Raw genomic sequence first — 16,273 nt, forward strand, 5'->3', positions numbered from 1 at the left:
GCACAGCACTGGGGGAAATTGTGACGGCAGCCACCACTCTTTTTTGGCCAGAATGTTCTAGAATTCCACAACTCCCATTACTGTCTGGGATGAAAGTGGCAACAAAACTCGGCTCCTGCTGCACCAGATATGATTGTGCCACTCCATCCAAATAGGTAATAGGAAGCAGGAAAAATATGAAAGCTGAGCTGAACGGGCCTCATTCAGTTCAATTTTTCATTTGTTGAGAAATAAACTCCCACCTCATATGGACACTTTTGAGACTGCATTTGCACCAGCAGCTGGAGTGAGTATTTGTGAGGTGGGCGCCTTCAGATTATTTTGTTTCTCCTCAGAATTCAACCTGAGATCATTTGGAAAACAAGCCTTTGTGCACTTGCCTAATACGTTTGTTAGGGAAAATGTAGGACACAAATCAGATAGTTTTTTATTAAAAAAGAAAGCTTGCAATAAAATTCCTCCGATTTCACAATCCTTTAACTTTTACAGTTGCAATATTTTACTAATACAGAATAACACAGTCTCACATATTTACACTATAGTCCTCTATATAACAAAAATAGCCATGTTGTACTACTGAATAATGTTTCTCCAATAACAACCTTAACATCTCCATATTTCCTCCCACAGCTGAGTCACTGTCTAAAGCTGTAAAGGACAGTGAGGACACAATTAACCAAAGTAATGTTTTTTTAAAAAATAAAATTTAAAAAAAATCAATATTTGTGCCACTTGATTTCAGGCAAATCCCTTTATATATGATAGTTGTCAGACTCCCACATTTTCCAAATGATATAAAGTGCATTGGAAGGGAGGGTGGGATATATAAGGATCCATAATAAAGTAACAGCAACTTCACTAGCAGTTGAAATACATTTGCAATACTGTACAGAATGTGTCGTAAAATGAATTCTTCACAGAACTATTTCAGCGCCGCATAGGCAGACAATTCACAGCTGCCAAAATATGTTAAGATAAAAAAAAATGCCTAGGCAAATGTCATTGGGTAATCTTGATCATTTCTGCCACACACATACCCCTCCTTTATAAGCCGCTTCAAGGTGAGATTTAGAAGGTGATGAATTGCTTCCACTGTCAAAGCAGGGATGTTTTGTTATGTATGTGAACATTATAGTGTTTAATGAACACTGTGAATGTTAATTGAATTGAGCATCCAACTGAATTGAGCATCCAATTGGTTGTATTACTTATTTTAAAGGAACAAAATCACTTATTGAAATAATAATAATAATAAAAAGAAATCAACAGCTTGGCAAATGGAGGAAATGGCCTTGTGATAACACAGGGAGCCAGCCAATCAGTGCTGTACACAGCCAGCTTCTGCTATAAACAGCAGAGTAGCTTGCAAGTGTGAACACAACTGCTTTTCACAGCAGGCTGATTGTTCAAACTATTTTTGTCTGACACATTCTAAATTCAGGGGGGAAACAGCAGGAGAATGAACTGTTTTAAGAGCGTTCTACTGTAAAACACTGTTTTGGTAACTAGAAATAATTTCAACATAACTGCAAAAAAGGAGTTATTTTTATTCATTTATCTACCTTTAAAAAAATTATTGGCATTTGCTGGTATGGTGTGCATTCTGCTACATGACACGGCAGGAGAGAACTTTGGAGCAATTACTGTAAACCAAATACTTTTAGCGTTATGGATGAACGTTATACCAAATGGACGTCTTGTTTTAGTTTAAAAACTACTTTAAATAAAAATAAATATTTTCAGGAAATGGATGGAATGTATATTTTGACAAGTACAAAATCATTTTAAAATGCTCACGAGGTACAAGGAACATCTTGCTATAAAAATAACAGCCCTTCCCACCCCAACCCCTAGTTTACATTTCATTCTATTTATAAAATGGTATATAGCCTCAGGTTGCTTAACATGAAAACAGGAAGAAAAGGTGATACTATGTACATGTTAAAAAACACTTTTGATATTTCACATCTGTAATAACCATATACATATACATTCATGGCAAAGACATGTGTATCATCTGATGCCTTTAAAAATAGGCAGTATTTTAAAATTAGCAAATAAGGGGGAGGGGGTGATGACAGCATCCTCTTGTCCTTTCTTCTTTGAATTCCTTCTTGCAAGGTAACGTTTTGACCAGAAAGCAAAATATTTTTGAAGACAAATGAGCATAAGATGATGCTATATTACACTTTCAGCACCTTCAATCCTTTCCCCGTCTCGTTATAGCCAAGCGGGTACATCCTTTCCCCACCCCACATCCCGGCCACTAAAGAATTAACATTTCTACCAGTGACAGATTTCCAGCTGCTGGATCTATGATAGAATTAAAAGTGGGCTTCTGACGGCTGGAAGTCAGGCAGCAGAGGGCGCTCTTCTACTTTGCTATACAATGCATTAACAAACACCATCTGGTATGCCAAGACCCTTCTAGACTAGAAATTCTCTCACGTTGTTACTGCTGCAGAACTATCGGTTAGTTTGTGCAACCGTTTGTCAAAACAAAGAACCTAAGTTGCTTTGTTTCAACTGTTCCAATTATTATTATTATTTAAAAAACAACTTTACTAAAGCTCAGCCTTTCCACAAATAACCCCTTGCTTTAATGGCTTGCCTTCTGCCTACTTATAATAGGCCTACCTGTAGATGCATGCATTCTTGAGAATAAGCCCTGCTGCATGCAGCAGGTCTTTCTTTGCCAGGAGAAATGCATAGGGCTAGACTGCGCACTCATGAAATACAGCCATCAATCATATCTGCTTACGAAGGTATCCATGGTGTGCATTACATTTCCTGAACTGCAATACTTTTTTATCTTTTAGGCTGGTTCCTCTTGTTGCCAAGAGAAGCCGTCCCACAACTGATCAAAAATAGGGCTTCTTCTCCAGCTGCCTCAGGACGGTACAGGAATAGCCCAGCCAGGCTGCCGTAGATGGTGCCTATTCTCAGGCCATCCCATGTGTTTCTTGGTAAAGGCACACTCTAGGTGACTGACCATGGCAGTGACACTGCTGTTAATGTCTGTGAGGTGGTTTCTATTGATGGCAGCGTAGAAATACTGGAGGAAGGAAGTTGAGGGCTTGAATTCTAACTGAACTCCTGGGCAAAACTTCAGGTTGTTCGCTGGCTTTATACTGTGCAATGCAAACACCTCTAGCCATATTTATATAGCAAGGTCTGGGAGGGAATACTGGAAGGTCAAAGTTAAAATGATACCTATTCTTAACACTGGTGAAGACAATAGAGCTATACATTGGTAGAGAACCACGATCCTGGGCTCGGGGCATTTGATCAAATGGACAAAGATCATATGACTTTGGGGGAGATTTTTCACACTCAAATCTTGATGCAGCAACAGCTGAAGGAAAAGATGGCACCTCTCAATCACAAAAGCTGATTACACTGGCAGCTGAATCTGACCTCAATGCTGGGAGTGGGACGGAAGCTTCCACTGCACCTGAGAACAGCAGGTTGGCTTAGGAGGGGGAAGGGCAGGCCACGTGGAACAGGCACAACACCTCGCCACATCTCCCTGTTCCTCAGCAGCTGTCTCACTCTGACTAATGATAAAGTTATTCCTGTACAGCAGATCTGGGGAAACTTTGGCCCTCCTGTTATTGCTGAATTACAACTCCCATCATCCTTGGCCATTGACAATGCTTGCTAGGACTGATGGGAGTTGTAGTTCTGCCAGAGGTTTCCCATACCTGCCATACAGCGAAGAGATTCAATGCAAATCATACTCCCCTGTTCACATGATGGCTGCTGCCTCCTCCTAGGCATTCTGAGGCTAGAGAACATCTGGAAGGAGGAGGCACCCAAGCACCTTTGAGCTTCCTCCTGGCCTTCTATTTTCAGTCCTAATCAATCCATGCCATAGTTCAGTCACTTACAAGGCTGGAATCTCTCTTTGAAATTTGACATAAATCCATTTTCCAAAAGAAACTTTTTGGGATACAAGGGTCTGAAAAAACCTCTGAAGTATAGGTGACATTTAACTGATTGTGCAGGACTATTTTGTTTTGTTTTTGCTATTTCCATATCAGTTTAAAGGCTTCCATCCTCCAGTAAAGAAAGGCCTGGTCCCTGTACTTTAATAACAAATTATCCCTGAAGGATCTCTTAAAGAAAGGGTGCAGAGCACATCCTTTGCATGCAGAAGTTTCCAGATTCAATTCCAGGTAGCAGATAACTGAAATCACCTTTGCCTGAGACCCTGGACAGCCACTGCCAGTCAAGAATAGTCTATAATGGACCAGATAGACAGACAATCTGACCTGCTACAAGGCAGCTTCCTAAAGCAGAAGATGCATGTCAAAAGAACCAATGTTTCCAGAATTATGGTTTGTACTCTTTGTGGATTCTACATTTCTACATTTTTTGGTGGGGAAATGAGATGGATGAATATGTTGTTAATTGGGAGTTGGTCATTAGCCTTTTTCTCCCTGTCACTTCTACATGGGCAACTAGGCAGAATAAGCTGAAAGAGTGGTAGCTTTGGTGAGGTGACACAACTCATGCTGTTCTGTCAACCGAGCATTAGTGGATGCACCAGCAACAACCTCCAATACTTGAAGTGACATAAAAGTGGTGCTGAAAGCTATCAGATAGCACAAAAATTACAGAAGAGACAGGTGAAGTACAGAGGTAGGAAGATTCACCGTGACGAAGCCAGCTTTTGCCAGTGCAACTCTGGATGCATGGTAAGAGGTTATAAAAGGAGTACAACTTACAGCACAGCTAGATGATACATACTATTTGCGATCTTGCTATTGTCATGCGAGCCACATAGCAATATAGGATCAATAGGGGCTGTGTGGAAAACCCCACTTTAAAAGGTGGCTCCACTAGATTATGACTGTGCTTTGCTTCTTTCTAACTGAATATGATATTCCTGACATGCCTCGGAAATAATAAATTGAAATTGAAGATGGATCTCCCCTCAAAACTCATGCCCAACCACACTGGAGCACAGGGAAATGTGAATTCCAGAGCAGAGATGGCAAATGCATCCATCTTATAGTTCCTACATTTTTAACAGTTGGGATAATTAAGTATGTTTACACAGGTGCAGCTTTACAAAACCTGGTAGAGCTGCGATGTAAGTTACACCTGCCAAAATTCTCTCTTCTCCATAACTACTGGAGGTATGAAAAGCCTAATTTGAAAGCTTGACCCTCTCATTCTGAAGTTGGCCTGAAACAGCAATAAACATAGGTCTCAATTTGTCATCACACATTTATTTTGGCTCAATTTAAATGAGATTATGAAAGAATAAGAAGATGGCAGCTTTTTTTTTTTGAAGGTGCCCACCTTCCCACACATAAGCCTTCAACATGATGAGGCAAGCATGATCTTTCAAAGTGATTTGCTCACTGAAAGTAATGCTCTATATAGGAGAATTATGACAGCTCCATAGTAACATTTAGGGTTGCTTCAGATGGAACACCAAACCAAATTCATGGTGCTACATGAATAAGCCCCTTAGGCGTGTATTCCCCTCTTCTCAGGATAGACATTCAGCTCCTACCACCCATTGCAAGGTTCCCCTCAGGAAATGAAGAGGGAGGTAGCTGCTGTAGCCATTTTGCCAGGCCCTACAAAATCTAGCCACTGAGTGGGTGGGAGCATGTGAGCACAGGACCTGTTCGCAAAGTGCCAAACTATGGGCAGATGGCATTATATCTGAACAATCCTTATAGTACTACTCTAATGCAGGAATTCTAATAGATTCTGTTTCTATTGTATTTTTTTTTAAAGCACAGGCTACAGTGCTAAGCCTATTTACCTACCGCAATTTAAATCACTGTTCATATTGTGAGGAGTAATAGCGTACCCTTTTATGAAAGACAACAAGCTGAAAAGTCCTCCTTAACGCTTAAGTATTTTGATTGAAATATACAATTGCCCTCTGCATCAACAGCAAATCCCCTGAAACTACAGCACAATGCAAGATCTCTTGAGTCCCAGCCGTTTAATGGCAATCCTTAATTCTTTTTGGAATGTTTCAGGTTTCTATTACAATTCAAAAATATGACATGGGAAGAAGAGCCTCATCATTTTCTTTAACCCGCTGAGGATCTACATCCAAGTAAGTTCAGAAGCCAGGGAGCAAGAGTTGTTCCATACCAGGAACAACAGCAGAACGCTTTGTGAGAGTATCTTTTCACACAAGCCAGTAAAAGTGCCTCAGTGCCTCTGAGCCTCTTTCCCACTGTTTGCGCACACTATTGAATTGCTTCAATGCAGGTCTGAATGTGCTAGTTTTTCATTTGACTAAAGGTTATGCAGGGAATAATCTCAGCCCTCGTGTGCTTTTGCTGTCACCCATGAAACACATGTCCTCTACCTGAATTGGAGGATTGGCCCTTCGTGTAGCAGAATGAGCACAGAGCTGTACATTTGATGGAGTGTGCGCACATTCTTACCCCTATTGACTGAAAGGGACCTTGGAAGTAGGAAGTGTTTTCACCTATGAAAAGAGGAAGCATGAGTGAACTAGAGTTTTGGTGGTGGTAAAGGTGGTTATGCAAAAAATAGCCTCAGTCCATTTGTAACTTTCCTATTATGGCCAATATCACCTAGCTTCTTCTCCCACACTTCCAGAAATTTCTGTTCTCTTTTCCCCTTACCAAAAAGAGTTTCAATGAACTTCAGTGCTCTGGTGGCCAGAAGGAAATCTGAGTGAAATACCTCTGAAGAAGAAGGGGGAAAAAAGTGAATCTCATTACATACTAATCATAGGGAAGACCATTAAGAAATGAGAGATTTGTGATGACAGAAAATATAGCAAATAGGCTGCAAGAACAGGCCGACTTTTAATCCCATTATTATCATCTTCATCTTCTCTCACTTGGTATCATATGTGCAAGCCATGAAACTCTGAATACGAACTAATAACATTAAGTAGCAAGTCACCAACTTCAGTAAATCCAGTCTCCTATCTCCTGGCTGGGAGACCTGGAAGCACAAATCTCCAAGTCCCACTAAAAGCACAATGAAAAGAAGCTTCAGACCAAGACACTGCTCTGACACACCATTTCTTTCCAAAGCAATGTTTACCTCATTCACTAACTTGGTGACCCATAAAATTATTCAGATTTCTGGGCTGAACTTCTGAAAAAGCTCGGGGGGGGGGTGTTGAGAGGAAGAAAGACATGTCCACTCAAAACAAGCTATAAATAATCACCTTGAAGTGCTTTCTTCTGCTTAAAAAAACAACAACAACCAGGGACTGAAGAAAGGTAGAAAACACACCAGCTGTCTTTTCAGTTACATCGTTACGAACCACCAAGGAGGTTAATAACTCTTCTGATCACCTTCCAGTGTCAGTGAAATGGACACACTGAGTTAATGATGAAATTGCATCCAAGCAGACACGTCTGTTGCTATTGCTTTTCATGACCATCCTAGAATGGAGCATACTGGAGTTCACAAAACGTTCTGGACGTGTGTATGGTTACGCGCACGTGTGTGTGTGTGTGTGTGTGTGTGTACATGTGTGAATGAGAATGCATGTGTACACCAGTGGTCCAAATCTGACAGAACTTAATTCTTTTCCTTCCCCTCCCCACTACTGCCCTTTAGTTTAGTGGAAGGGTCTTTTGAGCTGCTTTTTCAGGATTTCACCTCTTCGCAGTCTTGGTCAGTAGAAAGCTCTACATCAGAGAGTCCAACCTCCATTGCCATGATCAACGAAATATCTGAATCGCTACTGACGGCTGGCTCCTGCTCACCTGAAATAAGAAAAGAATGTTAAAGCCAAATTCTCACATCCCCCAAGTTCCAACTTAGCTCCTACAATCTGATCTTAAATGAGAGAAGATGCCTTGTACTGCCTATTCTAATTGGAAGAATCTCTCATGGTCCTAGGCACTGAGTGGCCTTTCCTCACTGGTCTTTTGAGTGGGAAATATCTGGGATCTTCTGCATGCAAAGTGTAGTGTCATACCCCTGAGCTGTGGCCACTGGTTCCTATTCGTGTATTCTTAACCGTGTGTGTTTCTGTTCCCTCAAACCCTCCCCCAAGCCAGTGTCCTGGATTGCTCAGTGGATGGATCTTGGGTAAGCAACCACCTCAGCCTCAGCTCTTTGTCTGCAGCATCTCAGGAGCCTAATGAGAACACAACCGGTTGGCAAGGCTTGCTACATCTCCTGAACTTTAAAACAATCTTCCAGTTAAGGACAGTTCCTCCCCTGGATTGTTTTGCCTTTCAATCTACCTCTCTAGAGTTCCCCACTGCTCTGTACTGTTTGTTCTCCATCTTCTGCAATCTCATGCCTGGTTCCAATGCTATGAAGTAACATCAAGGGAAGTACTTCCATGAAAGGAATGTGCAATCTCTAGTTTTTCTACATGTATACGAATGCTAGGAAACGGAAACCACTTGTAACTTCCTGGCAAGTGTATATATGGTGAAAAAACTTACAACGATGCATGTGTGGGTTTATTTCTTTATTGCAATACTTAATGGCCCACATTTCTTTTGTGTAAAAGGGAATTAAAAATCATAACAAAAACAATACCAATAAAACCCATAGGGAAATAAAAGCAAAAACAGAAAAAAGTTGCATTAACAGACCGGCTAACCAATACCAAATTATCACAGAGTAGCCTCTTGATGCATGATTAAGCAATTTTGTTTTTATCCAGTGCCAAAACACAGAGAGAAAGGAAGGCAACTGGATCACCCAAGTGTGGAACTCCAAACTCTGGGTACTACAATCAAGGAGCTATTGTCCCTTATGCCACCAACCATACCTCAGATGTTGATGGAATAGAAAGCAGGCTTTCCTGGAAGATCAATATATGATACACACTTCCACTGCACAGAGAAATGTCTTCTGTGTTATTGTTATTTTTTTAAGGGTGTCTTGCATCTAAGTCCATGGCTTTTTAGATACATACTTCTTCCTATATTTTGCCTGCAAGACTTCTGAAGCGGAGGAGTAGCAGCTGCTTGAGTCAAGCAACAATGTATAAAATTGTTACCGTACTAAAACAGCTGGATTTCCTATTGGCTTTTCAACAGTAACATATAAGAATGTTTATGTAATTTTGACTATTCTTCTTTTATAAATTTACATTTTAGGAATGAAAAGTGAAACTACAAAAGCCCATCTGGGCTTGAGAATTTTAAAAAAATTGATCTAAAACTGAAGACCAACTAAATAAATCCACATTCAGCCAATACTGGATTGCAGAATTGTAGCTTCAGGATAACTATCCCAATTAGAGTTTTCAAAGCAATTGTGCATTTAAAGCTCCCTGAAATCTCTCCAGATTTCTGTAGCTTTGTCCTATAATAAAGGACTTGTGGTATAAATACCTCTTTGACAAAATAATCACAACAGCAATTACAGAACACACTAGGTAAATCCATCTTTAAAACACACATAAAAAACTAGTTCCACAGGTAGAGGCACTGTGAAATTATCTCCCCCTGTATTTCTTACAAAACACCCAAGTCTTTGTGCAGTTCATACATGCATGTTCAGGTGTCCAGTACACAGAGAGATTCATGGAATGTGGGATGTCAAATTTTTATCATCACACTTCTGTAAAGGGCATTGGTGAAATCAGACACGGTATCCCTCTTTGCAAACATGCTTCTATGTTGATGGGGAAGACCAGAGACCAAGTAAGCCCCAAAGTGTCTGAATCTGCCCCCGATACATTAACGCAAAGCCTGTCCAAATATACTCCAAATATGCCAAGTCTTTTTTGCTTCATCACCTTACATTCCGCAAAGATGAGACTATAGAATAGCTCTTAAATAGCAGGAAAGGCAGAAGACATATTTGATATCAACAATTTTTTGAAACCCTTGAACCAGATGCATGAAAGAAGTTTTGCAAAAAGGAAAGTTAAGGAAGTGATAATGTGGCGAGACTTAAAAGACTAAGTCCAGTTGAGCAACGGTCATTACATCCACTGTACCTTTCAAATGCACTTTAGAAAACCCACCCAACTAACATTAAAAGAGCCTAACACTAAAACTGTGTAGGCACAGTCCAACGCATATAGCTAATGACTGGGATATAAAGCTGTACAAAGCTATGGGTGGAATATAATTAAAGACTGCAACTGTCTCTTCTGCTCCCTGTTGTGTTACCACTGAGCTACTATCTAGACAGTAGCTTTGACAAGTGCTTTGAAAACTCATTAAAGTATTTTCCAATCCATCACTGAAGACAGATCAGTGATTGACAGAGGCTCTTAACCAACTAATTTCTAAGGAAGAAGCCCTAAGGAGAGGTGGCATTTTAAAGAAGCAAATAATGCAATAACCCAGTTGGCTTACAAAGGGAAAGGAATGATCACTGGGTGCATCCACAAGGGAGGTTTCAATGTGGAATGCCCTCTCTGTCCTGTAAAAAGTGAGTGAAATTGTTGTGAAAGAAGATGAGAGAATGTCCCTTCTAAAGCATAAGAAATCATGTATCTTACAACAGAAGAACACTGCATGGGCAGTGTTAAAAACCCTCAGTGTAGTGCAATTAGAACCTCATGCTCTGTTTGTGCTGCTTGTTCCTGCTACTTTTGCTACAATAGAGTGGCAAGTGCTGATGTGAATGTGGGGAGCGAGGGAAACATCTTACTGTTTAAGAGATGAGTGTGTTTTTTGTGCAGGCATTACATTGAAGAAGTGTTTGGAATCACTAGTACATCCATGCTCACTGCTTCGTGATTTCTGAAGCCACCCCACTTTCCAGTTTCTGACAAATGGAAGATGTGCTTTTTGTACATCTGCTGAACAGGCAACTTATCTAGCAGGCTGAGTTTCAGCACATATCTACTAGATATTCATTAGATACACATACTGTTCCACTTATTCAATATCCAGTGTGCTCCCACCACTGGTTTGTGAAGCTGTGCACACATGACATCAGCCACAACCCGCATCAGTTCTGCAGTTACTTGAGAAATACTGTGTTTTGACGTTGTTTGCTCCCAAAACCAGCTTTGATCCAACTTGAAAACGTAAGCTATGTGAAGACAGAATGATGGATGGAGGTGGGGGAAAAAACAAAATCTTGAGATATTTTCTGGTCAACATTGTGCTGTTATTGCATAAAAGCCATTGTACAAGGACAAAGACCCCGATTCTCTGTGGGAATCAGCTCTGTGCCAGTGCAGTGATTCCCATCAAATCAAGTGGCACTGATTGATTGATTGATTGATTGATTGATTGAAGTGACAGTTAGCTCAGTTGGTTAGAGTGTGGTGCTGATAACGCCAAGGTCACGGGTTTGATTCCCATACAGACCACCTTCATATTCCTGCATTGTGGGGAGCTGTCTAGATGACCCTCGAGGTGACGTCCAACTCTACACTTCTGTGATTCTTAGCAAGCCAAACTGCCTTAAAATGATGCAACCCACCAGAGACCGAAACTGGCTAGCCTAGTTTTCACCTTGCAAGACCAAGAGCCTGTCTGTGTGAAATATTGCCATGGCGCAATTTGCTTATACTCCATAACAGTGTTTGATATGCACAATTGACTCTGTAACAAATTGATTCTTGCTACAAAGGCAAGCTGCTCTTCTCTACATTTGTTCTGCTTTCTGCCCATTCCCAAACATTTCCTGCTGCCTCTACTGGGTATGCCTGGAATACTGCTATGAGGTTCTTTTGCTTTACATGTGTATTAATTTGTACAGCTCTTCCTACTTATTTATTAATTATTATTTTTAAAAAGATACCTACCATTCCTTAGTAAAATAAACTCACAACAACAGTCCATTAAATAATAAAAATAAAAAACCAGACACATTGAAATCAATACTATTTCCCTAAGTTACTTGACTAGCACAGCTCCCATTGGTTTTAATGGGTCTACTGCTAAGCATGACTAAGTCTGAATCCAGCCTAGTAAAAACAGTTCTGACTGCTAAAAAAACTGCACCTCTCTTCCAAAGCTAGTCTTACTGTTGAGGTAAGATAACCATACACTTAAAACACATACATTTAGGCCTCCTGCCCCAAAGTCTTGGAAACTGTACTATTTTATTATTATTCTGCTAATCTGGAAATTCTGGGGAAACAATATCTTTTGTCCTGTGGCCTTTGCCAACCTTGTGCCTTCCAGTTGTTCTGGCGTACAACTCCCACCAGCCCCAGCGAAGTGAGGCCATGCTAGCTGGGCTGATGGGAGTTAATAGTCCATAACCCCTGGAGGGGTCAGGGTGGTGAAGGCTGACACAGAACACTAAGGAATGCCAGGTATGTCTGCTGCATTTAAAAAGCAGAAAAGGCAGTGCAGGCCTTGCTATGAGGCAGAGGGAGGCAGGTGGGAGAGGCTGGTCAGCACAGAGTGGCGGTCAGGTGTTGGGAGGGCAGAGCTATGAATGATGGGCAGTGTGTGTGTGTGTGTTTGCCATTTTGTTCTATGCCTCATGCCGCAAAATGTCTTGGGCAAGCGGTGAGAAAGGCAAAGAAGTCTTCTTGATAAGAAAGCAACACCAAGCACAAACGGTATGCGAATCTTTCGTATCATTTCCACCAGAGTGATTTCAGACAGACAGTGGCATCATTTCAGCCTTCCGGAATATTGTGGCGTGGGGAAGGTCCATTGGACCTGATCCAGTGGAGCCACTACCTTGTTTCTGTTACCTCCTGTATCCTTAGTGATCGACCTAAATGGTAAGAGGAAGTCTACGCTAGCTATAAAGAAATGCTGCATGGGTGAAAGTACAGCTGTGGGAACAACTGGCGGATGCAACAGAGCCTTTGAAGTGCTGCTGTGATAGGTGTGCACCTATAACGATACGTTGTCACGAGGTGGTGAGTTAACCCTCCCTTAGCAAGATGGCTACCGTGAAGCAGCCGCCTTTAGAATAAATTCGTTTTAGAAATTGATTTTGAATGCATTTTACACTGAACAGCTGCTGAGTAGCTTTCATTGTGTGCATTCCAGGCAGCCTCAGGCCTGTAAATAACCCATTGCTACAGTCAGGCCCTGAATAATTTCTTCTTTCCCTTGTAACAGAAAATGGCTTGTTTCGAATGCAATTCTTCCTCATTCTTAAGACGTTCAGAGCAGCATATGCTTCCCTAGGCAAGGAGCCAGTGACTGTTAAACCTGCTGCAGTGGAAGGTCTCTAGCAAAAAATGAATAAAGAAATGAATGCCTAGAGGGGTCATGGACTGCACTGAAAAGACGAGTATGAAAAAAGTAATGGACATAATCGTAACAGCACTGTGCATCTGACAGGGTATGTGTGTGTGTGTGTGTGTTTTGGAAATATGTTCTTATGCATAATAGTATATAATCATTAATCAGATGTATCATCTATCAAAACACACACAGAGAGAGAGAGAGAGAGAGAGAGAGAAAGAAAGAAAGAAAGAAAGAAAGAAAGAAAGAAAGAAAGAAAGAGAAAGAAAGAAAGAGAAAGAAAGAAAGAAAGAAAGAAAGAAAGAAAGAAAGCAAAGCGGATGTGCTCATGGTTTATAATCTTCAGGGTAAAGGTCCTAAAAGAACTCTCTAAAACAGGGGTGATGAATCTGTGGTCCATCAGCCACGTGACCCAGTTTCCTCTGGGAATTTAACTGTATAGAGAATTCCTAGACATAAGACAAAGGGGGGCGGGGAGGAAGCATCACTAGGATGGAGCCAGACTTATAGAGCAATCAAAACATGATTAATCAGAAGTCAGTCCTATTGAATTAAATGGGGTTGACTCCCACTTAAACAGGGTTGGCATTGCAGACTTTTAGAAGAGACTTGTTGGAATTGACAAGGGTGCTGCTCATAATCTCCAGTTAAGCCACTGAACACCCTGGCCATTGGATGTGTGCCATCAACAATTGCAGTTCTTAGTCATACTGCATGCCATCAGTAGCTGCGCCAAATCTGGCTTCACCCTGTAAATATTTGTATATTTGGAATATTTATTGGGATTTTTCATGTGAACTAAAAGCTCTCACATAACTTATTTCAGTACAGCTATGGGAATATACAGAACCAAGTTAATAGAATGCCTTTGCTCGAAGTGCATTTAGCTAGACTTTTAATTTATCTTTGTCATCCTGAAGTTCCATGAGCATTATTGGAACACAGCAGCAAGAAAGGTTTGACTATTATTCTCTCTGTTAAAAAAAGAAGCCAATTAACTATTTTTCAGTTATTTGGGAAACTGCAAAGTACCACTGGGGCACCTAAAAGCACAGGTACTGTTTATGCATCATTTGTTTAAATCTATCAGGTTTAAATCACCCTGCTGTTGTTTTAAAAGATTTATTTTCACGGTGAAATTTTCATAGTGGTTGACAAATATAATATCAGAATTTTTAGGCTATTATCATAAGTAGACTTTGGAAAATGAAAATACACTCCAAAGTATATTACAGAGTACACTTTGGAAGAAGTTGACGGGACTTATGTCTTGATTAAGCATGCTCAGGTTGGATTTTTAGAATTGCAATAACTGTTTGTTAGATTTATACAGTATAAAAACATAAAAATACATAACATAACCTCCCATAAAGATTCTTCTTGCTTTAAAATTGTTTCCTTATTGTTATGTATATTATATTATTTGATGCATGTTTTGATATTGTCCCCTACTTTGGGATTTATTTTAATTAAGACTGGGTTACAAGTACCCTAGATATAGATGATTGATTGATTGATTGATTGATAGATGATAGATATAGATAATACTATTTTGCATAAAAATAAATACAGCATCTTTCTATCTGGCTAGAAGCAGGGGATTTACACATTGGGCTGATCCTCACTAATGAGATATTGCTTATCTGTCACATTTTACATGAATATTAATTTAAAAGGAAATAATTTATACCAATAAAAGCCCAAATCTTTCTGCTACCAAACAGAAGACTGGAGGTGGAAGCGACTTTGCAACTCTAATAGACTAAGTGTGGTTTGTGACTGTCCTACTTCTGCACGTCAGATTCTTCCAGGGGTTAAACTCTTACAATGGGCAAACTTTCTCCACCCTGGGGGCATCTCATCTATCTTGGTGCTCAATCTCAGTCAACTCAGCTCTGTCAAGTAACTCTGCATATCACACTGTTGCTTGAGGTGTGGCTAGGCAGGCCTCGAGTTGCTGCACCTTCACTTCCAGCAAGACAACCACCTTGCACTTGCTACAAGTGCGCCATTGCTTGGTCTCTGGCAGAATGACAAACATGGCACAGGCGTTACAGGTCACTGCAGCAGCTCCCTCGCCCTCCATGTCTCTGGTCCTATACACACCAAGAGACAGAAACCTGGGCCTCCCCTGCTAAAAGCCCTTGCAAACGCCCCTGTTTGCGAGGTCTGTTTGTGAGCTCCCAGGATCTGCAGTGAGCTAAGTTTGACTGCTGCTGGTTGCTAACTCCGTCATGTGCCATTAAGCATGTGAACAGCTGAGACAGCAGGGGGTCAAAAACTCCAAAGCAGGATTTCATTAGCATGATGCCCTTGAAAAAGCCAACTCACAACAGCCATACACCTATACTGTTTCTGTAAAGGCCTTGAGTCTTATGAAGAACTTGATCCACAAAACACATAAACTGGAGTATTCAGACTTGTGTCTAGGAAACTAAACAGTTTTGCTTGAGTCATTTCACTAATCCATTTAACTAATCCACCTAGACTGGGTGAGCTCCCTGAGAAATATGCACTGGCATCTACATTCCTAGGGTCTCGGTGTGACTGAATGATACTGAACCAATGACAACACTAGCAGAAATAGAAAGTGTATGAACTCCTGAGGTGACATTTTAGAAGAGCAACGACCTATGCTGAACTCTGAGTAACATAATAGGGGAATGGCACGTAAGAACTTAAAATGCTTGTTGGCAGTCACACGGTATTTCCAGTGTGCAACTTTGGAAGCCATTAACTTTAACTAAGGGATGGAGAACTGGATCTGGCCTACTGGCCAGATCTACTTATCTACACACTCTCCTGAAGGCCACATTTGACAGGTGGGTAGGCATATCCAATTGCTTCGCTGATGGCTTCACCACAGAAGGGCTGCAGAGAGAACAGGAACCGCAGATTCCTTGGGATTTGCACTTCCTTCCCAAGTTTTCCCAAACAGATCTTTTGGGGAACTTTCTCAGCAAGAAGATGTAAACGTAAAAATATGTCACTTTTCGAAATTTATATTGCGAGCACCACCTCTGTCATATGTCATCCCACCACTGGTGGAGCATATGCCCACGCTGCTCAGAGTGGGCGCGCTCCTAAGGAGGATGTGACGCGGAGAGTGTCCTCCCAGATGCAGGATAGCCGCTGGGGTGCATGGAGTGGCGCGC

The 16,273-nt window shown here is 41.0% G+C and overlaps 1 protein-coding gene across 1 annotated transcript in view; it reads right to left on the minus strand.

The window, feature by feature from the left end:
- Window positions 1-402: 402 nt before the first annotated feature.
- The window catches only part of RNF150 (ring finger protein 150), a 90,321-nt gene continuing 74,450 nt past the window's right edge, over window positions 403-16,273 (minus strand). The window contains exon 7 of the mRNA XM_079989504.1: window positions 403-7,733. Within this exon, the coding sequence (XP_079845630.1) occupies window positions 7,615-7,733 (119 nt within the window). The 3' untranslated portion in view covers window positions 403-7,614. The remainder of the gene's footprint in view (window positions 7,734-16,273) is intronic.

The sequence above is a fragment of the Podarcis cretensis genome (assembly GCF_951804945.1).
Source record: "Podarcis cretensis genome assembly, chromosome: 9".
NCBI classification, from domain to species: domain Eukaryota; kingdom Metazoa; phylum Chordata; class Lepidosauria; order Squamata; family Lacertidae; genus Podarcis; species Podarcis cretensis.